The sequence below is a fragment of the Littorina saxatilis genome, linkage group LG2, assembly GCF_037325665.1.
Source record: "Littorina saxatilis isolate snail1 linkage group LG2, US_GU_Lsax_2.0, whole genome shotgun sequence".
Lineage (NCBI taxonomy): Eukaryota > Metazoa > Mollusca > Gastropoda > Littorinimorpha > Littorinidae > Littorina > Littorina saxatilis.
Genome location: NC_090246.1, coordinates 29459374 through 29484205, shown reverse-complemented (window position 1 = coordinate 29484205; position 24832 = coordinate 29459374). Strand labels below are relative to the sequence as shown.

Genomic DNA, 24832 nt, shown 5'->3' with positions numbered 1-24832 from the left:
GAGAAAAAGTGACTCTATGTAATCGGTCAGTGTTAGTCTGTCCGGCCGTCCGTCCGGCCGGCCGTCCGTAGACACCACCTTAACGTTGGACTTTTCTCGGAAACTATCAAAGCGATCGGGCTCATATTTTGTTTAGTCGTGACCTCCAATGACCTCTACACTTTAACGATGGTTTCGTTGACCTTTGACCTTTTTCAAGGTCACAGGTCAGCGTCAAAGGAAAAATTACACATTTTATATCTTTGACAAAGTTCATCGGATGTGATTGAAACTTTGTAGGATTATTCTTTACATCAAAGTATTTACATCTGTAGCCTTTTACGAACGTTATCAGAAAAACAAGGGAGATAACTAGCCTTTTCTGTTCGGCAACACACAACTTAACGTTGGGCTTTTCTCGGAAACTATAAAAGTGACCGGGCTCAAATTTTATGTGAACGTGACTCCCAGTGACCTCTACACTTTGACGTCTGCTTTGGTGACCTTTGACCTTTTTCAAGGTCACAGGTATGTCTTGAAGGAAAAAAATTGAAATATCATATCTCTGAAACTATTCATCGGATTTGATTCAAACTTTATAGGATTATTCTTTACATCAAATTATTTACATCTGTATTGTGTTGTGAATAGCAATTTCTTCCTGTCCATCTGATGCCTCATATAATATTCAGAACTGCGAAAGTGACTCGATCGAGCGTTTGCTCTTCTTGTTTTATTAGTGCTTTTGTGAACAAGAAACACTTAACAAGTGGCTCTATCCCATCTCCCCCCTTTCCCCTATCCCATCTCCCCCCTTTCCCTCGTCGCGATATAACCTTCGTGGTTGAAAACGACGTTAAACACCAAATAAAGTAAAAGTATATACAAATTAGTCAAGCAGTATGTAAGAAATGTTAAGTCCTTTGTACTGGAAACTTGCATTCTCCCAGTAAGGTAATATATTGTACTACATTGCAAGCCCCTGGAGCAATTGTTTTATTAGTGCTTTTGTGAACAAGAAACAATTAACAAGTGGCTCTATCCCATCTCCCCCCCTTTCCCCGTCGCGATATAACCTTGAACGGTTGAAAACGAGGTTAAACACCAAATAAAGACAGACAGTATATGCAAAAGTGTACACGGCATGCAGAAAATCTGAAATAGCAGGGTCTTAAAATGGAGGGAGTTTTATATTGGGGGGGGTCTTGAAAAGGGGGGTTCCACTGTATCTTCAAGAGTGTCGGATTCCACTTATGAGATAAGCTATCGTCTGTGAAGTGACCTGAGTTAGGCTCTGCGTTGATGCTATTAATAAATCATTTATATCCACCAGTTTGAAGAGTTCAAAGTTAATGGGTGTGCTTTGTTAGTTTTGTGAAGATTATAGGATTTTCTTTCTCTGTTTCATTTGTGTTGTTATTAGCGCCTATATTTCTGCTTTATTTCAAGAGTTGTAATGGTGCAGTTTTAACCCCTTGACTGCCTTAGGACGGGTATACCCGTCCTGCACTTGTGCATTATTTCCATGATTAGATACTAAAAACAGATTCTTGGTTGAATTTCCTTTAAAAATAACATAGGTTTTACTTTCCTACCTACTGCCAGTTTGGAGCTAGAATTTTTTGTGAATTATTACACCCCGAACTCCAATATTCCCTGGCAGTCAGGAAGTTTTGATTGGCAGCGAAAGGGTTAAATATGACTTATCATGTTCTTTTCAACACAGTGATCTTTCACAACCTTTCCACAATGTCTCTTCTACTGTTAGGCTCCTACAAAGTAAATTAAATTACATATTCTTACTCCGAGTCACATATTAGCATTGACGCAGTCGAGATGCTAGGTTGACTGAAAAACGCTATCCCGTCTATAGTATAAGGGAAGCAACCCAAGCAAAAAAGTAGCAAGCTTGCTACCCTGGGTTGCCTCCCGTAGCGTGCATCACGCCACAGATCTCGTACCCGATACGAGACACCCTCATTCGACATCTTTCAGCCAGAGAGACAGGTCGTGCTTGATTTCGCTCCTAGGCCGGTTTTGCTGTCTGCTTGACACCTACCGGCCTCGGCTCCCCGTCTGCTCATAGCTGTTTCTAGCGGTGAGATTGTTCCTTTTTGTTGTTGTTTGCATTGTCATTCTGCTGAGAATTTTTCCGTCCGCGGACTTACGAATTTTGCTCAGTAGTTTGTTGCTGTGGCCGCCATTTTGGTCCCCATTTTTCGCTTACACGTGGTGTTTTTTGCTGGTTAGTTTGGGTCCGTGCTACGGACTTTGAGCGTTTACCAGTAGCATTGGTAGCTGCTTGTAGCTGGTACGTTAGTGCTAGTTATTCTGCTGAAGTTTTACGTCCTAGAGACTTGTGTATTTTCAGTAGTTTGTTTTTCTCGTGTGACAGCATGTCTGATAGTGAGAAAAGCGAGCGGCTAAGGCCGAGGTTAGGGGCAAAGGCCCTGTTAAACCTAAGTCCTCGGCTTCCACCTCTTCTGCTGGAACCCCACGGTTCACGTTTCTGACCCGAAGACTAACTTCGTTTTTCCTGTGCCTATTTAGGCTCCGGAGGAAACTTCGTCTGGCTCGCGGGCGGCGGGTGTGGCCGCTACCACGGCCGTTTCTACCCTTGTACCTGCGCCGGAGGCTGGCGCTCTTGTTGCTAGCCTTTTGTCTTCTTTGATTCCAGAAATTCGGACGCTCGTTCGTACAGAAATGTCGCGGACGGACCCTGTTTCCAGCTCTGCCTCCCTCCCGGGGGTGTGCGACCCTCGGTCGTTGGCTTCCTTTGTTCCTGATCACCTGTCCAGCCTGCTGGCTTCTGTGATGGTTCTGGAGTCCGTGCACAGGGAGGCGTTTCTCTTCTCGGCCGGAGCTCGGTGGCTTCCGCTTGCGGGAGTGCACCTGAGCAGGTCCCTTTGGGGATACGGTCGACACAAGGTATGTGCTCGCAGCAGCCGTCCGCGGCAGCTGCACTTCCGGTTCCCGGAAGTAGTGGTTCACTGGTTGCGGACAGACCATGGTCCCCTCCGGTTCGAGCTGCGCTTTACGTAAGCAGTCGTTCGCGGCAGCTTCCTTCCGGCTCCGGCCGGAAGTGGTGGTTCACTGGTTGCGGACAGACCATGGTCCCCTCCGGTTCGAGCTGCTCTTTACGTAAGCAGTCGTTCGCGGCAGCTTCCTTCCGGCTCCGGCCGGAAGTGGTGGTTCACTGGTTGCGGACAGACCATGGTCCCATCCGGTTCGAGCTGCGCTTTCCGTAAGCAGCCGTTCGCGGCAGCTTCGCTTCCGGCTCCGGCCGGAAGTGTTGGTTCACTGGTTTGCGGACAGCCCATGGTCCCTTCCGGTTCGAGCCTTGCCCTGCTACAGCAGCCGTTTCCGGCAGCTGCTCTTCCTGCCTGGGCAGGAAATGTAGGTCAAACGGGTCGTGCACAGTCATTTGTCACTTCCGGTTCCGGCCTAGGGCTTGCGGCAGCTTCGCTTCCGGCTCCGGCCGGAAGTGTTGGTTCACTGGTTTGCGGACAGCCCATGGTCCCTTCCGGTTCGAGCCTTGCCCTGCTACAGCAGCCGTTTCCGGCAGCTGCTCTTCCTGCCTGGGCAGGAAATGTAGGTCAAACGGGTCGTGCACAGTCATCTGTCACTTCCGGTTCCGGCTTAGGGCTCCCGGGTTGTGGCTTGCAGACTCCTCAGCACCAGCTATGGCATAGTTCTGCTGTTGCGTCTGCACTCCCTGCTCCTCCCGGCTTTTCCGGTTCGGTTCCCGCTGCTTCCGTTGTGTCGCCGGTGAATTTCGAATACGGTGGTTCTCCTGGGCATACAGGCTTTTTGCCTCTGTTGGGACAGCAGCAGCCACCCACTTCGGTGGTGGCCGCTAGCTCCTCTCTTCAGCTGCCTTCGGTTGTTGGTGACTCTCATCTTCCTCTTAGTCAGGGGTGCGAGTTTCACCGATGGCCAACAGGATGGGCGTTCGGCTTACGGCCTTCCCTCGCAGCGTCATTTGTCGGGTTCTTTTGGCTATGAGCCGTCCCCTTCCGGTGGCGTTTCGGACTTCGGGTCCGTGTGCGAGGAGCAGCTGCCTTCGGCGGCTCTGGCCAGCTTCCGAATTTACGTCAGCAGTCGTTCGCGGCAGCCGCTTCCAGCTCCGGCCGGAAGTAGAGGTTCACTTGCTAGTGCACAGACTACTGTCACGTCTGGTTCGAGCCTTGTCCTATGACAGCGGTCGCCCGCGACAGCTGTTCTTCCGGTTCCGACCGGAAGTGTAGGTTCACTGGTTAGTGCACAGGCTACTGTCATGTCCGGTTCGAGCCTTGCCTTACGTCGGCAGTCGTACGCGACAGCGGCACTTCCGGTTCACGGAAGTAGTGCCTCGTTGGAAGGTGGACAAATAATGATCCCATCCTGCTTGAGCTGCGCTATACGTAAGCAGTCGTTCGCGACAGCTTCTCTTCCGGCTCCGGCTGGAAATGTTAGTTCATCGGTGTGTGGGCAGCCCATGGCCCTTTCCGGTTTGAGCTTTGCCCTTTGCACGGCAGCCATTTCCGGCAGCTTCGCTTCCGGCCTTGGCAGGAGGGTAGGTCAAGCGGGTAGTGCACAGGTTACTGTCACTTCCGGTTCTGGCCTACGGCCTACCTTTGGGTTCCGAGCTTCAGCTCGTAGGTGGCTCAGCACCAGCTTTGGCATAGCGCTGCTGTTGCTGCCGCACTTCCGGCTCCTCCCGGATTTTCCGGTTCAGTTCCCGCTGCTTCCGTTTGGTCGCCGGTGAATTTCGAACAAGGCTTGCCCTATGGGCATACAGGCTTCTTGCCTCTGTTGGGACAGCAGCATCCACACACTCCGGTGGTGGCCGCTAGCTCCTCTCTCCCACTTTCCTTGGTTTTTGATTCCTCTCATCCTCCCCTCAGTTAGGGAATGAGCACAATCGATTGCCAACAGGAAGGACTTCGGTTGGCAAAGAGGAAGCAGCTACTTCTGGTTTGAAGAATCGCCCTTTGTAGCTTTTCGCCTTTTTGCCTTTTCGCCGAGCCCCCCTCTTCGACAGGGGGTAGCCTCCGGCGTCGGTTTCGTTGCTGGTTCCTCAGGGTTCAGCTTCGGAGCCGGCATCGGAATGCCTTGCCGCTCCTGCGCAGGCTTCCTCCTTCGTGCCCTTAGCGGACCAGAGGAAGTTGCCTTGGCCAGGGTCGTCTCGTAGCCGCCTGTTGGCCTTTCCCCGTCCGCGTGCACCGTTTCCGGTCACGCCGGATCTTCTTTCGCTTCTTACGAAGCCGTTGAGGAAGGATTCGGTTCTGCCGCTCTATGGGCAGAATCTCCTATTCTCTGAGGAAGGGGGCTGACAACTTTTGGAACTCGGTTCCATTTCCGAGACTCTCCTGCGGGCGCTTTCTCGCGCTCTGGCAGATTCCTTGGCGCCCTTTCCCCTTAGTAAAGGGCAGGACGCGGAGGAAGTGTCTCACTCCTCTCCACACTTACAAGGGTGAACGAGGCACAGATGAGGCTGTCCTCTCTGCACTATTTCCATGCGGTCTCGTGCGGAAGGGACTTGTTTCTTGCCCACTCCCGGTTTTCTGAGGAGTCGACAAGGAACATTCTCAGTTTGTCATCCTTGGTGGACGGTCTCTCTCCGGCAGCCTGGCCTCTCATGCCAGAAGCAGGGGATTGAGACCAACAGAGAACAGCGGTTCCCTTCTTTTGAGCTTCAATTTGAAAGCAGCAAAAGCAGGCCGCTCCTAAGCAGGCTATACCTACGTCCTCAGCTCAGGTGAGATTGTTTCTTTCACAGCCGTCATAGGTACGCTGGGTTTTTGAAACAACAGCCGGCCTTAGGGCTTCGGGGTTTTAGCCTCGGCGGGAGCAACAGCCATTTCATCCGTTGGAGGTGGTGGTTGTTGCTTTCCTTGTGCTTGTGGCTTCGGGCTTCGACATTCTTTCTCTTTCCCAGCGTATGGGTGCTGAGAGGTCGATTTCCGTTTAAAAGGGGGTTTCTGCCTTTGGGCTTCCCCGTTTTCTCTTGCCACGAGCTTCTGGACTCGGTCCAGGTTTGTCTTTCGCCGAGTCTGACTTTGTCTTTCTCTAGCGATCAGACGTGTTCTGGTGTTTCGTCCAAACTTAAGGTTCACTTGAGTTGGCCTCGGAAGTAACATTCAGATTTTCCTGAGGGTGCATTGTCTGGGCATTGCATGTTTGAGAAGTCATTCTTGGCTTGTCACTTTTTCTCAGGTTTTTTTTTGGCTACTCCTCCCCTTTTTGGGCAGAGGTCTAGCTAATGTTCCAGTTTTCTCGGTGCTGGCCTCTAGGCCAGCATCTTTTTCGGCGGCCGAAACTTTTGGTTTCTTACTGTGCCTGTGTACTTTGAGTACTTTGGTGCAATGGCCGGCCTACGGGCAGCAAGGCTCTCGGCCTTAGCCTGTGTTATAGTCTCCTGCCTGTCGTGTTGCGACTTTGGCAATTGGTTCTTGTGACTGCGGATTTCGTCTCTTCCTCTTCTCCATCATGCTTGCATGATGTGAGTTGGGACGATTTCTGCTGGGTTGGGCTTCCGGCCTGGTCACCCCTTTTTCACTTGCAACTATGACTATTACTGAGAACTCTGGTCTCGGGAGGCTGACGGCTGGTTCGCTTCACGGTTTTCCGTCTTTCTTACCAGCTTCGTCCTTTCTGTTTCGGGTTTTTTGATTCATTTTCAATTACCTACAAGCAGTCTGCTCTGCGATCACGCTGGCTTTTGTCATTTTGTTTCCGGTCTCCGGTCACATTAGGATTTGGCCACTGCGGGTCCGCATTTGCGGTGCTTATGCACTACCTTAGGTCGCTTCGTCCCCTTTTTTACCCCTCTCTCTGCTTTCGCAGGGATGGGCAGGGGACGACCGGTGACCGTCTCCCTTGAGTTTTGCTCATTGAGTTGGACCCTGGTACTTGATACTCAGGCGTCTCTCTCTTTCCGGTTTGGAGTTTGGTCACTCTTCCGGAGCTGACTGTTCTCTCAACGGCCTTTTGGGCCTCACTCCATCCCAAAGTTTTCTTACTTTGGCATGGTTGCCTTATGGTCTCCGTGAGGGTCGGTCCTTTTCAAGGCTTAGCCGGCAACCTTACGCACGGATCTTTTCCAGGCCATTAGCATTTCCTTCCATTTAAGGGGGGGGGGGGCAGCTTGTCCTTCCCTCTACTTGGTCGGGTTATCCAAGACTGGGGTCCTTTTCTGGACTGTTTTACGGTTCAGAAGATTGGAAGAAGTGCTGGGCACAGCTTACTGGCTCTCTGAGGTCGTCTTTCGCATTTCTTGCCTGAGAGACATCTCTGCTGTCAATCAGGGTGGTTCTCGGTCCGTTTCTGTCCTTTGGCAGTGGGCCAGTTCCTGGCAAGGGTTTAGAGTGAGTCAGTGGTTGCTTTCTCACGGGATCCTTTCCTGACTTTTGGCAGTGGGCCAGTTTCTTGGCAAGGGATTTTCTTGCCCTCCGCCTTGTCATAGCTTATGCTATCTTTCCCTCGGCTCGGCCCGAGCCCATTTCCAGGGCCTGGGCCTCCTCCTTGGCCTTTTTGGCCTATGGGGTTTGGATGATGTCCTGCGCACAGCTTCTGGCGCTAGGATTTTGTCTTATCAGGTTCTGCAGACATTGCTGCCCTCTGTCAGGATGGGTCTCGGCCTATTCCTTCCTTGGCGGCAGCTGGCTTTTGTCTCTCCAGAACTTTAGAGTGAGTTTGAACTTTTTGATCTTACCCACCACCTTGTTGGAGTTATCTGCTAATATGTGACTCGGAGTAAGAATATGTAATTTAATCGAAAATTTTTAATTAAATTTTCATTTGATTAATATACTTACCCGAGTCACATAGGTAATTCCCTCCCACCTTCCCCGCTTTTAGTTTCTTTGTATTCTAGAAGTCGAATGAGGGTGTCTCGTATCGGGTACGAGATCTGTGGCGTGATGCACGCTACGGGAGGCAACCCAGGGTAGCAAGCTTGCTACTTTTTTGCTTGGGTTGCTTCCCTTATACTATAGACGGGATAGCGTTTTTCAGTCAACCTAGCATCTCGACTGCGTCAATGCTAATATGTGACTCGGGTAAGTATATTAATCAAATGAAAATTTAATTAAAAATTTTCGATTTACAGTAAAGGGTGTAACAATTGTTAACAAACTGGGCGAGTGATCTTTGGTTACTTTTTAAGTTATGACGAGTTTTCTCAGCCTGAAATCTTGACAGCTCCGCTTAATTCAATAACAATACTGTGAGTATGTATGCATTTGTATGTCTGTGTGCGAGGTGGTTGATCAGTGAATGTATTTAGCTGTGGTGTGTGCAGTTGTCAATTTTTCCATGAACACATTGGGAAGGAGAGTGAGGAGTTTTGTTGTGAACAGTTGAGAACAGTCAGACTGAATTAAAAGTTACCTTCAGATGATGTCTCAATCTTTGACTGTGTACAAATTGCCTCCCACTCCAATGACATGGTTGTTTTCATGGAAAAATTGCATTTGACTGTTGACCACTGCTGTTGGTAATGTAATGGTACTAAATGAACGCTGTTTGACTGTGTCAAAAGCAAAACTTGTATCTGAATAAAAATTGTTGATAAAAATCCAGCTGTTTGTAGTGTTCGGCAGGTGACCTCTGATGTGTGTTTTGCACTTATATGCTTTGCACCATCATGGAATACTGTATAAGGCAAGAATGAAAACAAGAAATGTTGTGCTGGTGGCAGCTGCAAGTTCAGCATGATTATAAAATTTACTTGTTGCAGGTGATTCTAACTGATTGTTGTTATAGATCCTCAGTAAGGAACACACACACACACTCGTATATATGCATACACAGACGATTCTGACAAAATAGCTTTTCCATACAAACACCACACACAATTCTCACAAAAGAGACGTTCCATTGAAAATTCTCAACACAAACAAGTAATTGACTCGATAGGTTTAATTGGTATATGGGCCTTTTTCAAAAAATGTACTTTCAGACCAAAGAAAATCCAAAAACAAAATGTAATAACTAAAACTTTTATTATGCACATCTTGTTTGTAAATCATTCTTGGACCGTATTCTTCATGTGTGCCCTTTTTACATGCCAACTTAATGGAGATTAATTAATTTTTATTAATTTAATTGGGAAAAAATGTCATTCCTGTTACCAAGTTTCACTTTTTTTTTTCAACAATGAAAAGTAATTGTCGCGGGTCTTTTTTGACTATCATTGTCTTCTCCAAAATTATTTCAACATTCTAAGGAAGATTTTGATCGAAAAGTTTCACAAAATAATTTTTCATCCACATAAAGAGCTCATAATTCTCAAACACTTGGCATTTGGATGGTCGCCAAACTTAATAAAATGAGGCATATGTCGTTGCATTCCAAACAGACCCCTCTGTGACTGAAAAGTCACTAAGACAAAGACAATATTTTGTTGTCTGCATTAACTGATCATCCATTTATTTATAATGAATTAATCAATAAGTAGTAACAGGAATGACATACAGTAACAGGAATGACATACAGTAACAGGAATGACATTTTTAAATGTTATGGCATTGACTCAGTTGAGACTTTCTGTTCATCAGAGTTGTGGCAAAATAATATGTTCAAGGATCATATTAAGCAAATGAAAAATAAATTTATAACTTCTCAACTGCTTCATAATGTCATTTTTCTTTGCGCAGAACAACATTTCTGAAATGTGACCCTCCACCTCGGAATGAGTCGCATGTCACCTTTGCATGATTTTCATATTTGTACATTTTCTGAAAGAGTTTTGTATGCTCTATCCAGTGGTGAAAACCGTTTTAGAAAAGAGCGAAAACTGTTGAGTTATAAGGTGACCCTTACACTGTTACCAGACACTCCCCGGACTTATATTAAGCCTAGCGCAGAACCGCGCGAGGTGACATGCGACTCATTTCGTGGTGGAGGGTCACAAATGATAAGGCTACATACAAAGTTAATTTCTAAGAACGCCAATACACTCGTGGCTGTTAGCAAATAATAACATTAATACAATATTAAAAAAAAAGCATTAAAACTGGAATATTTTTCTATTTCAAATTTATATTTCAAATTCCTGAAAAATATTTCTAACGGTGGCTTTGTCTCTTGCAACTTACTCATACACTAATCGCAATAAAAAAAAACTAATCACATACATTTAGCTGTCTTAAATTGGAGGTAAATTTACAGAAGTTATGAACAAAAATCAGAAAAAAATCAAGGTCTTCAAAAGGAGGAAGTCTTAATTTGGGGGGTCTAAAAAGAGAGGTTACACTGTACTACACCCCCCAAAAAAACTTTTTTGATTCATCAGCAGAACCATGAGAAAATGTGAACGATGAGCCACTTTCACTGGCTACAGTCACAGCCTGTTTAAAACTCATCTTCATGCAGCAAGTTCACTCATATTTTTTCAAAATCACCACAGGATTCACTTTCTTCTCTGTTGCGCTTTGTAAGCTCTGTGTCATACACACTGCTCGGATCAAACTGCTGCCATAATTTTTCAAACTCTGAGTGAAAAGCAGAGACAATTTTCTGATGATTGGTGACGATGACATTTTCCTGGTTGCCAATGATGGCAGTGCGAGTCCAGTTGAAGGAACCATTGATAATCAGCTTGCCATCAACCAGCACAAACTTGTGGTGCATGTAGGTGGATGAATGGTCCGTTCGCACGTTGATTCCTGTTCATAAAAAAAAGCGGGAAACACATTACACAAATAATGATAGAAAATTTGGAAAAGAAGGTTTTTTTCTTGTATTTGTCTCATATTTATTTGAATATCTCTCTATTGTAAAGACCATGCATGTCAACGTACTTGAGAACGTTTTGTTTTGACATTATGTAAGGAATTTTACGTTGTTTATCCTTATTCAAATGGCGTGGGTCGTGTACGACCCATACTCTGCAAAGAGGCGGAAAAACGTTTATCCCTATTCGGATGGTGTAGGTCGTGTACAACCCATACTTTTTACGTTGATCCTCCTTGGAAAGTATGGGTCGTATATGACCCACATCATCCGGACTGTGTAGTCCAAAGCGTGATCCGGTGAAGGTTAATTCCATATGGGTGACCCGCGAACAAACATCATCTGGACTGTCCAGCTCAAATCATGTCATTGTTTATTTATTTGTTTACAAAGATAATCCTTCAGAAAGTGGTCGATGGCAGGGTCCTATGGTGTTTGAGGATTACACGAGGTCTTCATCAAAAACTCCCAATACAAGATCAGAATCTCTCAGGATTACTTGTTTCAATAGATTTTGAAAAAGCTTTCGACTCAATCAATTGGAAATATATGAATAACGTCTTACAAATCTTTGGGTTTGGAGAAGAAATTCGACTATGTATATCTGCTTTTTATAAAAATATTAGATCATCAGTTATCGTGAATGGTAAAACGTCCACGAGCTTTCCAATTGAGCGTGGCTGTCGTCAGGGAGACCTTATTTGTTTATTTTGTGTACAGAACTGTTAGCATGTAGGATAAGGGAGAACGGTCAGATTAAAGGAATAGAAATATCAGAAAATACTGAGTGTAAAGTAAGTCAGTTTGCAGACGACACATATTTTTTGCTTGATGGAAACAAAATATCTTTTGAAACATTGTTTTATGAGTTAGAATTGTTTAAGAATTTATCCGGGTTAAAACTCAATTATGATAAAACATGTGTAACGTTTGGCTTGGGGAAAAAAGAAATAGAAAAGTAGTGTTTCTCACACATCTGAACATGTGTTGGAATCATAACAAATTTAAAAATACTGGGGCTCTGGTTTAACAACGATTTGTCAAATATGGCAGAGATGAACATAAGTGATAAATTTAATGAAGCAAAAAAGGTATTTAACACATGGGCAAAACGGTCAACTACACTGATAGGAAGAGTAGCACTAGCAGTCCTGAAATCACTTGTATTGTCCAAACTTGTTTATTTGTGGATCATGCTTCCAAACCCACCAGATAAATCTGTGCTTGCCTGAATAAAAAATTGTTGAAGAAAAAAAATACTCCCAATAATGGAAGGGCGCTGGTTCTGAGCCACGCTTAGTTCTCGAGATAGGTGTGACCACATGATGTCATTTATACTTTTGTCATCGAAGATCTTTCGTATTTCAATCAGTGTCATTTCCCAGTTCTGTGTTATGCGATCGTTTTGACTGACTTGACAAGTTGAGAAAACCAATGACATTTCATTTTTGCGAAGCAACTGAATATGAAAATAATAATAATAATAATAATAACAGGTATTTAGCGCCTTATCCGAAGTTCAAAGCGCGTATGCCGTGTGAGATGGAATTTTTTACACAATATATCACGCATTCACATCGGCCAGTAGATCAACAGCCTATAGGCGCTGCATCCACCTTTCACGGCCTATTATTCCAAGTCACACGGGTATTTTGGTGGACATTTTTATCTATGCCTATACAATTTTGCCAGGAAAGACCCTTTTGTCAATCGTGGGATCTTTAACGTGCTTACCCCAATGTAGTGTAGTGTATACGAAAAGAAAGCGTGCAGAAGTATGTTTGGGTCCTGCAAGACTTTATGACCAACGATTTCTCCCTTTTCGTCTGCTTTGAAGGTAGGGAGATTTTACAGCGCACACGGTAAATTGCAAGTCGTATTGAACAAGAATGTTGTTATTCTTGTTTCTTCGAAGTACCATAGATTTGTTCTTGGGAATATTTTCGAGCTGTACACTGTTATATTATGAGAAAAACACGTTTGAACGCAAATTCGCAAAGAAAATTTGATCATTTGCTCCGGAACTGCAACGTCGATTTGCAAAAACAAAAAATTCTGGCTCAATTTGCGGAAACATGCTGGTACAGTGGTAGTGTCATATTTTTTAAATGGGTGTGGAAGAACTGCTCATAATTAACATAGCACTGTTCTTTTTTTCGTCACACCCAAAACCGTTATTTGTTTTGGGCGACGCAGCATTACAATGGTTTCAGAGATAAATAGTTTTAGAGATACAGACACTTTTGTGAGGCTCTGGGTCGTCCACGACCCAGGAAGCACGGTGGAGGTAAACAAGAAATACAAACTACATGTAGCACCTACCTGCTTTCCTAAGGGCCCAGACACGAGAGCCACTGATGGTCTCCTGCTCGTCATCAGTGATGACGCGCACAATGACGCCACGCTGATGCATGGATAGCACGATGCCCACGAGGTCTTCAGATGTCATCACAAACACGCACACATCCATCGTCTTTCTGCAGCTGCTCAGATACCTGTAAAGTTCGCTCAACGACGTTTTACCATGAGAATACTTGCAATTGTCTTTGAAACATCGCGTATCACTGAGAAAATGGGTTTTGCAAGCGATCTCTTTATCAGGAAAGAAAAAGACTTCTGTAATGTCATTGCCATCGCTCTGTTTACTTTCGTTTTCGCGAGCACGGCTCTGACGCCAATACATGTAAAGTTTGTACAGTACTTCTGAAGCAGCCATCAATGCAAGTGTCCCAAGAGATCCTTTTAACAGAGAACCCATATTTTATGTCGAGCATTCGTCGTTAAATGCACAGGGGTCTGTCTGAAACACAAAATCTTGCGCCAGCATTGCACAGAAGTTAGCGTCACAAACTCGATTTGATAGGAAGTGACGTCAAGCGGATGTCGAGGAAATTCCATACTTCCGGTTGACGTTTCAACATGGCAGACGGCAACAGTGTGAGTTGGCTTGCTGTCTTCTTGTTGTGTGTTTGTGATTATATCCAGTGACTTTGTTGCCTACTTTCGTTAGGGACAGAAATAAACTTCGTCACTTATGTACGCTGTTTGGTGTATTCGTAGTTTTATGTTTTTTTAGGAGCGAAATATACCATCATACTAACATGGCGATAAAAGCCGTCTGCTTTGACGTTGTACTTGAAGTTGAAGTAGTTTTGAGTCGTAGTCTGACGGTCGATACATTATTAGCAGAAAATATAAGTCCACTTCGTCACTTTGCATTTTATACGGGTTTGGCAATCTCTGGCTGTTGATTTTGTTTGTTGTTCTTGGTGTCTTTTTTCACTTTGAAATGGTCAGCAGGAGCCACTATAAACTATAATTTGGTATGGATGTTCACATGGAGATTTGTGGAGATTTTTTTTCAATTAATACATTTACGTAGGCTATGTCTTACTCTCTTAATCAATGAAAAAAAGTTAATCACATACAGCTTTTTAATCCAAAGATTGCAGGTTCCTTTCATGCAATTAGCTTGTGTTTGTGTGTGCAGCCTGTGTGTTTGTCTGTCCATCTGTCTGTCCTTAATTGTCACCCAAATTGAGTTGTTTTTGTTGTTTCAAAGGAGTCATTGTATATTTTTTAAGTGACTGTATGAGTGTATCGGTCGTCTATGTGCTTGTGTTGGTTGGTTGGCTTTTGACTGGTTGCTTTTGATTTGTTTTTCTATATATGTATTATGTATCACAGTCATTATTTCATTATTTTAGGACTTCACTTCACATCTGTTCACATCTTACAGAATCAAAGATATATGATTTGATTTTATTTGGTCTTATTTTCATGCAGAGTATAATGAAGGAGTCTGACGATGTCACTCTTAACTTTGGTGAAGAAGAAGAGCTGGACCAACAGAAAAGACTCAAGTAAGTTCAACTTCAATTTTGAGGAGTATACATTATTTACACTTACAGTTCTGGCCTTAACAGCCAAAGAGTGTGCACTGAATACATGTGCCAGTCTGTCTGCCTGGCTGTCTCCTTGTCTGTCTCTCTGGCTCTTTCTTTCTTCAGCTCTCAAAAAGTTGAATGTCTTTTTTTCTTGGTTGTTGCAGTTTGAGTGCATGCATGCATATATCCAGATTTAGAAACTCAGCCAGAACCTTTAATTCTAAGTTTAATTGCTTTTCCAAGTGGTGCTGATGTGTGCAATCACAGACTTACAGTTTCTTTGATCATACTAGATGCCTATGATCTTGGTTTTAATTATGAATGGTTTAGCACAAGTTTTATTCTAAATTCACACAGCTTTGTGTGGTCCTCAATCACTACAATTGATTATTGATTCTTGCTTGTTTCCTTTGCACAGTGCTAAGCATTAAATGTTTAATTGGCTCAGAACATCTGTGACACTGGTTGGTAGGTTTAACTGTTTTGCTGTTTATTCAGTGTGATGTCAAAGTAGTGGCTTATAGTGATATATTCTTTTTGTACATTAATGTATTGCCTTGTTTTTAGCTTCTTGTTTGTGGTCACCAGAACAGCAGAAATGCACATGCGTAGTTAGTACCTTCCCCCTTCTCTGTCTCTCTGTCTTTCTCTCTCTGTATCCTAGACTCTCTCTCTCTCTCTTACATACCTGTCTGTCTCCATATACACTTGCAAAAGCAGTTGCTATAACATGTTAAAACTTGTTTTCCAGGCATCCAGTGGCAGTGTTTTTCCACATCTTTTTCCGAGCAGGAGCCCTTCTGACCTATTTTCTGTGTGAATTCTTCAGCTCCAGTTTTATTACCAATTTTATTGTCATCATTCTCTTACTATGCATGGACTTCTGGACTGTCAAAAACGTCACAGGTTTGTTTGATGTTTTGAGGGGTTGGGGAGCAAGGGTCTTGGGTGTGTGTGATTGTACATGTTTCTTCAACATGGTCTGAATGAGTTGAGGGCCTGACTAATTAGTTTTAACGTTTTCCTAGGACCAATTGGCCTATCTTGGGACAGGTAGAGTTAATATGCTATATGGGGGGACAAAACATTAGACAGACATGCTAACAGTAACAGAGAGCACATATGATCGTTTTATAGTTCTGGAAGTCTGTGGTGCGGTATGAGTTGAGGGGCTTTAAAGCAAGGATTCCCTGGTAATTATTTAGAACTTTTTTAAGTAACTTTCCCAGAAAATGACGGGGGGAGGGGGTGGGGGGGAACAGAACAAAAGTGTGTGTGTGCTTGTTCGTGTGTTTTGAACAGAGACAGAGGATGATAAAAATGTAGCCCGGGTTTAAAGTTGAGTGGAAAAAATGCATAGGAATGGCTGGTATGTATGAGATGTGAGGGAAAGGGTTCTAATTCTGTGAACTGACATGAGAGGAAGAGAAATGGGTTCAGTGGTTTGTAAGATAGCTAACTCTGAATAACAACCATCTGCCCAGAACGACCACCCCAAACATTCCCTGACGTTGTTTTTTTAAATATAATTCAAATTTCTCTGGTGACCACCTGTCTTTAACGACTAATTTAGTTGGTTCCTTGGGTGGAGGTTATCGACAGGTTCCACTGTGGTTTAGTCTTTTGCTATAACAAGTCTTTGAACAAATTGGCAATAAACATAAAAACTGTATTTTTCTTGTGACTTTACCCTCAGCTTGTACTGTAAAGCCGTGTCTTTCCTTATCTCGTGTTTAGAGAGTGCCAGATTTTTATTTATTTTATTTTTTATTTTTTATTACACGTTTTTAATTCTTTTTGGTACACGACATCAACATCAGACAGCAACATCAAATAACATCAACCACACAAAACTATGCATCTTCAAAAAACAAAAAACAAAAACCGGGAAAACACAATAAAGCATACAATCACCAGTGCCAGATTTGAATGCAAGGAAAAGTTGTTAAGTTTGTTGATAACAATGCTGAATAATATAAATGAATAATTTTACACAGATGTTTCTTCTTGCTCTTTCTCCAGGAAGATTATTGGTAGGCTTGAGATGGTGGAACTATGTGGACGACAAAGGAGAGAGTCACTGGGTGTTTGAGTCCAGAAAGGTAGGTCAGCGGGTTGCGTGAGTGAGAAGATAGAGTGTGTATGGTGTGTGTGTGTGCCTATATTGAATGCTCTAGATAACAATCCACACCTGATTTGTAATTGTTATGCATGAAGTGTTTATCTCAGCACAATGTTATGATCTGCTGGATTAACTTGAATGTTTTTACATGCCTTAATATACACATTTTGCTACAGTATGTCATTCAGTGGACAGTTTGATTAGAGTATGAATGCAGATGTGTCGTAAGAATGAGCTGAGATGTGCATAGCCTGACTTAGAATCGAAATGATGTATGTTTGTTTTAAGGGTGATTTTGAGATTCTTGATGTTTAGCAGGGTACACCCGGCAGCAGAAAAATCTCAGCCATCGAATCCAGGATATTCTGGCTGGCCATGGTGGTTTCACAAATTCTGTGGGTTGTATTCTTCATCACTGCTCTTTTCCGTCTCAACTTCAAGTGGATGGTAAGCAAGCATGGTTTTTTTCTCTTTTTTTCTGTTTCTCTGCGTGTGTTTTTATGTGTTTGTGGTCTGTATTTGTGTGTGTACTTGTTTGTTTTGGGTTCTTGTTTTCTTTCCTTTTTTGACTCACATGCGAAGCAAAAGTGAGTCTATGTACTCACCCGAGTCGTCCGTCCGGACGTCCGGAAAACTTTAACGTTGGATATTTCTTGGACACTATTCAGTCTATCAGTACCAAATTTGGCAAGATGGTGTATGATGACAAGGCCCCAAAAAACATACATAGCATCTTGACCTTGCTTCAAGGTCAAGGTCGCAGGGGCCATAAATGTTGCCTAAAAAACAGCTATTTTTCACATTTTTCCCATTTTCTCTGAAGTTTTTGAGATTCAATACCTCACCTATATATGATATATAGGGCAAAGTAAGCCCCATCTTTTGATACCAGTTTGGTTTACCTTGCTTCAAGGTCAAGGTCACAGGAGCTCTTCAAAGTTGGATTGTATACATATTTTGAAGTGACCTTGACCCTGAACTATGGAAGATAACTGTTTCAAACTTAAAAATTATGTGGGGCACATGTTATGCTTTCATCATGAGACACATTTGGTCACATATGATCAAGGTCAAGGTCACTTTGACCCTTATGAAATGTGACCAAAATAAGGTAGTGAACCACTAAAAGTGACCATATCTCATGGTAGAAAGAGCCAATAAGCACCATTGTACTTCCTATGTCTTGAATTAACAGCTTTGTGTTGCATGACCTTGGATGACCTTGACCTTGGGTCAAGGTCACATGTATTTTGGTAGGAAAAATGTGTAAAGCATGTGAGTCGTATGGGCTTTGCCCTTCTTGTTTTCTTCTTTTTTTGGGTGTGTGTGTTTTTTTTAGTGTTCACAGTGTAAGGCTCTTGGTGAGATTGTCAACTTGATTTCATTATCAGAAAATCAGTCAATGAATTAAACTTTAATCGTTACATTTTGTTTGCTTTCTTAGCTGCAGCACAGATCAACCCAAATCATATGAATGAAATTCCTAGGTATCTCTCCATGAGAGGGATCAAGGCAGAATATATTTGAAGGGGAAACTTCCAGTCAAAGGGGCGTGGAAAGGCAGGATGAATTTCCAACTGTATACTGTAATACAGGATTTGTTGAAGTTCTGTGTCAGCAGAATAGTTGTAGTAAAACAGAATTGATGTGGTGTTTTTGTTCTCTTTTACTTGCAGATGGTGGTTGGGGTAGGCTTTGGGATGAACGGTGCCAACTTTTATGGATATGTCAGGTGTAAACTTGGTTCCAAGAAGAAAATCAGTTCTGTGGCAAGGAACTTCCTCACTGCACAGTTTATTAGATCAGTGAGTATTTGATGGTTTGCTATCTTTCTTCTGATTTGGTGAGTTTTAAGATCTGCAGAAAGTGGAATCAAACTCTCTGTTCTTTTGCTTTTACAAATTATTCTGTGTTTTGTGTGTGAAATATATGACATTCTTCAGTGCTGTTCCATCTGTTTGCTTTCCTTGGTGTATGCACTATATCCAGCACAGGCAGTCAGTGTGAGTGTCTGTCTGAAAAAGAGAGAGAGAGAGACTGTGTGTGTGCGTGTTCGCCAAGTTTCCTCAACAATGACTATATTGGTGTTCATTTTTGTTTCAGATGTTTACAGCAGGTCCTGCAACAACCAAGCCAACAGAAGAAACGACAGAGTCCAGTCAACCACAACAGCCATGAGAAAGTTAAAGTAGATGCACAAGCACAAAGATGTCTGTTTTAACTGAGAGCTTTAGTTGTGTGTGGATGACTGTAGATTTCAATACTAATCTGTGTAGTTTGGAATGTTGGTGGATTCAAAAGAAAAGCCTGCTTAAAATTGTGCACGGAAGTCTGAGGTGATGTGTATGGCTGTCAAATGAAGTTAGAGTGATGTGGTTGGTCCAGAAGAATTCCAGGTCAGGAGAATTTCTTTTTGGACCTTGACTGAGTGATGTGGTTGGTCCAGAAGAATTCCAGGTCAGGAGAATTTCTTTTTGGACCTTGACTGCAGTACGGTTTCAAGCCAGTGATATAAAGAAAACATGTGGATGATATACAAAACAAAGAAAAGACAGGTATGAATGGGTTCCAAGGATGTGTTACAAATGAATGATATGATTAGAAAGAGAATGTTTCTGGGATCTAGAAAGATTATTGGGCTTAGAACACTTTCTGGCTTAGCTAGGGGGGGGGGGGTCAAGTGACGAAAGGTTTAACGAGTTACAATGCCACATGGACCGTTTAACTATTTTGCAATACAGAAGCAGTATTTGGGTTTGGAACATTTTTTATTTAGCAAGGAAGTTGTAGAACAGTTTATGACGAGTGGTAGTTGCATTCAAGTGAAATTACTGTGGAGCTCTCAAGAGATGAATGCTTTATAAAACACTGTACAGTATGTCAAATTTCACTGGAAGTTAGTGCTCAATGTTTTAGAATTAACGTGTTGCAATTGGCAAAAGTGAAGATTCCGTGAGCGGAAGCATGTAAAATTGTGGCTCATGCATGGCTTGTAGAATGCCAGATAAAAGCTAACATTATGTTTCAAGATGAATTATGTTGAAACCTTTTAATAAAAGTCCTGATTGCAAGTTTTCAGTGCCTATGAAACCCATTAAATTACATATTCTTACTCCGAATCACATAAAGCATTGACGTAGTCTGAGATGCTAAGGTCTGAAAAGGCTACCCGCCTTAAACAATTTTAAAGGGAAGCAACCCCACCACAAAAAGTGTCAAGGTAACCATGGTAATGACCACAGACCAGGGGAGTTACCTCCCATTGGTGTGTACTACGTCACTACCGCTCCTCAACACGTGGTCAAGATCATACGGCTTTAAAGAAACTAAAAAAACCATAAGCGAGGTTGGCGGGAGGGCATAAGCTATGTGATTCGGGTAAGTATATTAATCAAATGAAAATTTACTATTAACATTTTCGATTAAATTACATATTCTTACTCCGAATCACATAAAGCAGATAGCTTCAACAAGGCGGTTGGAAAGAAAAAATCTAACTCACTTTTAAATCCTTGCCAGGCACTGGTCCCCTGCAACAAAGGCAGGAAGGGCTCTAGAACCGTCCTGACGGACAGCCGCGATGTCCTTGAGGTAATAATTTATGAAAACATCGTCGGAGCGCCAGTAGGCCGTGCACAAAACTTCCTCCAGCCTCCTCGGCCGTAAAACGGCCAAGGAGGAGGCCCAAGCCCTGGTTTCGTGGACTCGGGCCGAGTCAAGGGGAAAGACAGGCTGCGTCCCCCCCCCCCCCCCTTGTCCGAACGGCTCCATTCGTAAGCTTGTCTAATGAGAGCCGACACCCACCGAGCCAGAGTCGTCTTAGAAATGTCTTTTTGTCTCACCGTATTAAGGGAGATGAAAAGCTTTTGAGATTCTGATCTAAGCGGCTGCGAACGGGCAAGGTAGACGTCCAGGGCTCGGACCGGACAATTGACCAAATCTGAATCTCCGGGAGCCAGGATGTTGGTTAGAGGCCTGATATGAACCAGCGGAGATACTTGTTCCGGAGCCTGATTTTTTTCCAATTGTTGCTTCCCTTTAAAATTGTTTAAGACGGGTAGCCTTTTCAGACCTTAGCATGTCAGACTACGTGATGCTTTATGTGATTCGGGTAAGTATATTAATCAAATGAAAATTTACTATTAACATTTTCGATTTTATCATTGTGTCACATTTTGAAACTGGTCCCATTGCTGTGTCTTCTACATGTCCTGTAGAAGTATATATTGAAAAAAGAGGAGGGAGTTCTTAATCTGCGGAATGCCAACTGAAATGCAGTTTTGTTCTTTGGATTTCAAATTTATGCATTGTACATATGTGTGAGAACATATAATTTTGTTTAGGACATTTTCTAGTTTTGAATTTCCCATTTATTTTCTTTTTTCGTCTTCATAGATGCATGTTACTCTGGTAGTTCCAACAATAGAACTTAACTGCTGATATTTTTGTGTGTGTTAAAAGGTCATTAGACTTTTTTTTGTCAACTATCTATAATGTGGTGAATTAGAAATAGAAGCATGAGCAATACAATAATAGACGAATCCCAAAAAATAACTTGGAGGGGCCAATCAGTAGCGAGGGGTTATTTCCAAACATTGTCTGTTTTCCAAGCTATTTTTTTGTCTGATGTGCAATGCTGTAAAAGCAATTTGTGTGATGTTAATAAATATTTGTTTTCTTTCAGTGTCTTGGTACATGTATAAATTACTATTTATTTATGTTTTGTTTCATTTTTCTTAATGCATTTTGTAAGTTAATTTTGAATGTGATTTTCATATGTAATTTTAATAATTATGACCTTTGGTATTTTCAATATTAATTTCAGAAATGTGAAAATGTGGGTATATTGTATTTGTTTGCATAATTAGGATTTTTTGTTTCAACCTTACCTCCGTCCTCGTATGATCTTTGGTCATTGTTGATATAAGAGAGGGAACATTAGTTGTTTGGATAGCTGTGTGTCTTGCAATTTAAATCATTGTATTGTCTGGAACTGCACATGAAACAAATTCTTCTTTCTTTTTGCATTTAGACAAGTTTTTACAATGTTTTCGGATAGACCAAGAATCGAGACAAGGGTGGTGGTGTGTGTATGAACAGTGATTCCAGGAAAACTACTGAACAGATGCGTGTGAAACTTTACATGTGTTCTTCTAGACAACATCCCCACACAAAAACAAAAATATTTTTTTAGATAAAATGTCTTTGATGACATCATATTCAGCTTTTTGCAAAAGTTGAGGCTGCACTGTGTTGACCTATTTTTTTCATAAAATTGATTGAAACTTTGGTCTAACATTCTTTTGCTCATCCTGAAGTATTGGATTAAGCTTGAAAGCCTTAAGATAAATTAGTTTCTTAATTAAAGTTTTCATTCAAATCAAATTTTCAAACAGATTTTAAAATAATTGCATTGTCTTCCTTATCTATTTCTGAATCCAAAAATAAACATATTTCTAAAATGTGCTCAGCATTTATGCAAAATATGTCTTATTTTGGTATATCCTATTGCTTCGTCAAGACCAGCTTGATCCGCCTTGGTTTCGGGTTTCGGCTTACCAAGTTTTGGTAGTCTTGATGATGACTGATCCAGGTTTTTTTAGTGTGGATCTTTTTGTTTGAGGCCAACATGTTTTGATATTGCTTGACGCGACTAGTTTCTTTCTGAATGAATCACTGTATTTTTAATATTTTGAACTAGAATGCATGTGGATAGAAGATCTGAGGAAAGTGGAAAATTGTGTTCCCTCAGCAGAAAGACAAACAAATGGTCATTGATGTTTGCGATTCAATTTTTGTAAAGATTTTAGTCAAGCAGTATGTAAGGTTGGCTCTGGGGTACAATGTTTGTTACATACGTAGGTATATTATCCCCGAGTACGCTAGTACAAGGGTCCAGCAGACTTTAATTGTGTGTCTGTCTGTCTGTGTGTCTCGACTTAACAGCTTATTGCTGGGAAACTACTGGGCGCAGTTCGTTCAAAAGTTGATACACTAACTTGATAATAGGTCCGATTGATCGTATTAAAACTTCATAATGTTACCTGGGACCTAAATGCGAAATAAACCACAAAACAACGACTTGGCGGCGGGGGGAATTCGCGGTGCAACAGCCAGCCAGGCAGTCTGATAGAACGGTGCAAGGTCTCGGCCAACCAAGACTATGGCATACTCGTAGCAAAGCCGCCGAATGGTACCGTAAACCAAGAATAGTGACGTAATTACGTCACGGTCGAAAGTCTTTGACGTCAATGCCTCCCTGTAGTCTTTCTCTCTCGCGCGGTGTGTGTGTGTTCATTTTGTGCACATGTGTTAGTGTTACTGTGTGTGTGTGTTTGTGTGTGTGTGTGTAAGAAAGAGGGAGGGAGAGAGAGTGTGTGTGTGTGTGTGTGTGTGTGTGTGTGTGTGTGTGTGAATGTCTGAAGAGTACTCGGGTCCAGCGCGAGCGTTTTTTATAGGATGTTTGAGTTATAGAGTGACTGAAGTCAAAACTGTTGATGTAGTAGAGGCAGAGAAAGTGTAATGTGACTGTGTTGTGAGTGCGTGTGTGCTTGCATGCCAGAGAGAGTGTGTTATGTCTGTGAGCATGTGTCCCTCTGCGTGTTTGGTGCGATACCAATTGAACATTACCTGTGTTACTGCTCATTTGTATAGTGTGTGAGGAAACATGGAGGGTGTGTGTATTTATGTATGAAGTGAGAGCGAAGAGAAATATATACAAGGCTTGTTCTCTTTTCTAACATTCCAATATGCTTACTTTTGCAAGCTCTCCTTCTTGTAGTCATAAATGCATGTACATACACATTACTTCTGGTTGTTAACCATGACAATGCCATTGCTCATTGTAGGGGCTCACATAATTTCATTGACAAACTATTTTCCAGCATTCCCTGTATGAGTTTGATACATGCAACACATTTACTGCTGTGCTTCAAAGTTCAAACTATGTTCGGACATAAAATTGATTTCACAACAGTGGCACTGTTTTCTAACTTCTTGCTTTCATTAATCAATTGCTAAATGAGAATAAAATTCAAAAATTGACTGTATTACACTGTACTTATGTAGACGCTCACCTATACAATTTGTGGTTGTGCATTTTGACTGTTTGGGGGCAAGGGAGTTCTCATTCTCATACATTTGGGTCTTTGCATCACAATAGGTGGTAATTTCAAACTATTTAGAAACTGTACATATTTGTTCATAATTATTGTACAGTTATTTTGTTTTTCACTTGAGCCTGAGGTGTGAATTAAAAATGGTGATCCAAATCTGTTTGTCTATGTGGATGCATAAACTGATGCGTGAAAATATTTTTGTGTTAAAGGTCCTTGTCTACATTTTTATACCGAAATCGCCATTTGACCATTAAAATGCAGAGTCTATTATCTACAAATATCAACAATACACCCCCTTTCGATCAGGAAAGACGAAGCCAGTGTAGCCGTTTGAAAATTCATTGTAGTATTCCAGCGTAGTACTCATAGTAGGATATCCTTATTTGGAAAATGCCAAGCGCAAAATTCCTCTCAAATCCCGTGCATTTCGTGCGTTTAAAAAAAAAGCGTGGACAGCGCTCCAGTGTCAAACTGTTGCTGCACTTGTTTGGGCGTGGCTATAAGCATAGTGACATGAATTTGATTGGTCAGTATTTTTAGGCAAAGCACATGTTCTCAGCAAACAGAAAACAAAATATTGGAAGCGTAAGTCACGCTACCCAAAAATAAAATCTTTTTTTACATATATATTTTTTTCTATAACTTTTTTCCCCATGGTTCATTCATCATCTGACATAACTTTTTAGCGAAATCTAACCATAAGATTATTGAAAAAAAGCAACAAGAAGGGCAAAGCACATACGACTCACATGCTTGACCTTGACCTTGACATGACCAAGGTCAAATAACTAAACCTAGCAATGACATCATACACTAAGAACTGCTTTACACATTTTTCCTACCAAAATACATGTGACCTTGACCCAAGGTCAAGGTCATGCAACACAAAGCTGTTAATTCAAGACATAGGAAGTACAATGGTGCTTATTGGCTCTTTCTACCATGAGATATGGTCACTTTTAGTGGTTCACTACCTTATTTTGGTCACATTTCATAAGGGTCAAAGT

At 42.3% G+C, this 24832-nt stretch overlaps 2 protein-coding genes across 3 annotated transcripts; one reads left to right on the top strand and one right to left on the bottom strand.

Moving 5' to 3' along the window:
- Positions 1–8865: 8865 nt before the first annotated feature.
- Positions 8866–13553, bottom strand: LOC138958721 (uncharacterized). The gene is made up of 2 exons (XM_070329978.1): positions 13021–13553; positions 8866–10631 (listed from the first exon to the last, which is right to left on the bottom strand). Exons 1-2 carry the CDS (start codon positions 13454–13456, stop codon positions 10348–10350), a joined length of 720 nt encoding a protein of 239 aa, XP_070186079.1. The 5' UTR covers positions 13457–13553; the 3' UTR covers positions 8866–10347.
- Positions 13554–13611: 58 nt separating this feature from the next.
- Positions 13612–19126, top strand: LOC138958722 (Golgi apparatus membrane protein TVP23 homolog B-like). Of its 2 annotated transcripts, none has more exons than XM_070329980.1 (7): positions 13612–13635; positions 14485–14561; positions 15337–15491; positions 16608–16687; positions 17026–17154; positions 18384–18512; positions 18811–19126. In XM_070329980.1, exons 1-7 carry the CDS (start codon positions 13618–13620, stop codon positions 18883–18885), a joined length of 663 nt encoding a protein of 220 aa, XP_070186081.1. In that variant the 5' UTR covers positions 13612–13617; the 3' UTR covers positions 18886–19126. The 2 variants fall into 2 exon arrangements, with proteins under 2 accessions (XP_070186081.1, XP_070186080.1); XM_070329979.1 differs by having other exon boundaries at positions 17023–17154.
- The last annotated feature ends 5706 nt before the right edge of the window (positions 19127–24832 follow it).

Excerpts from the sequence above, each read along its gene's own strand:
- LOC138958721 (XM_070329978.1), bottom strand. The coding sequence starts at position 13,456 with ATGGGTTCTCTGTTAAAAGGATCTCTTGGGACACTTGCATTGATGGCT. Across the intron at positions 10,632-13,020 it reads CTGGGCCCTTAGGAAAGCAG|GAATCAACGTGCGAACGGAC; the intron begins GTAGGTGCTACA and ends TTTTATGAACAG.
- LOC138958722 (XM_070329979.1), top strand. Across the intron at positions 14,562-15,336 it reads GACCAACAGAAAAGACTCAA|GCATCCAGTGGCAGTGTTTT; the intron begins GTAAGTTCAACT and ends CTTGTTTTCCAG. Across the intron at positions 18,513-18,810 it reads CTGCACAGTTTATTAGATCA|ATGTTTACAGCAGGTCCTGC; the intron begins GTGAGTATTTGA and ends TTTTTGTTTCAG.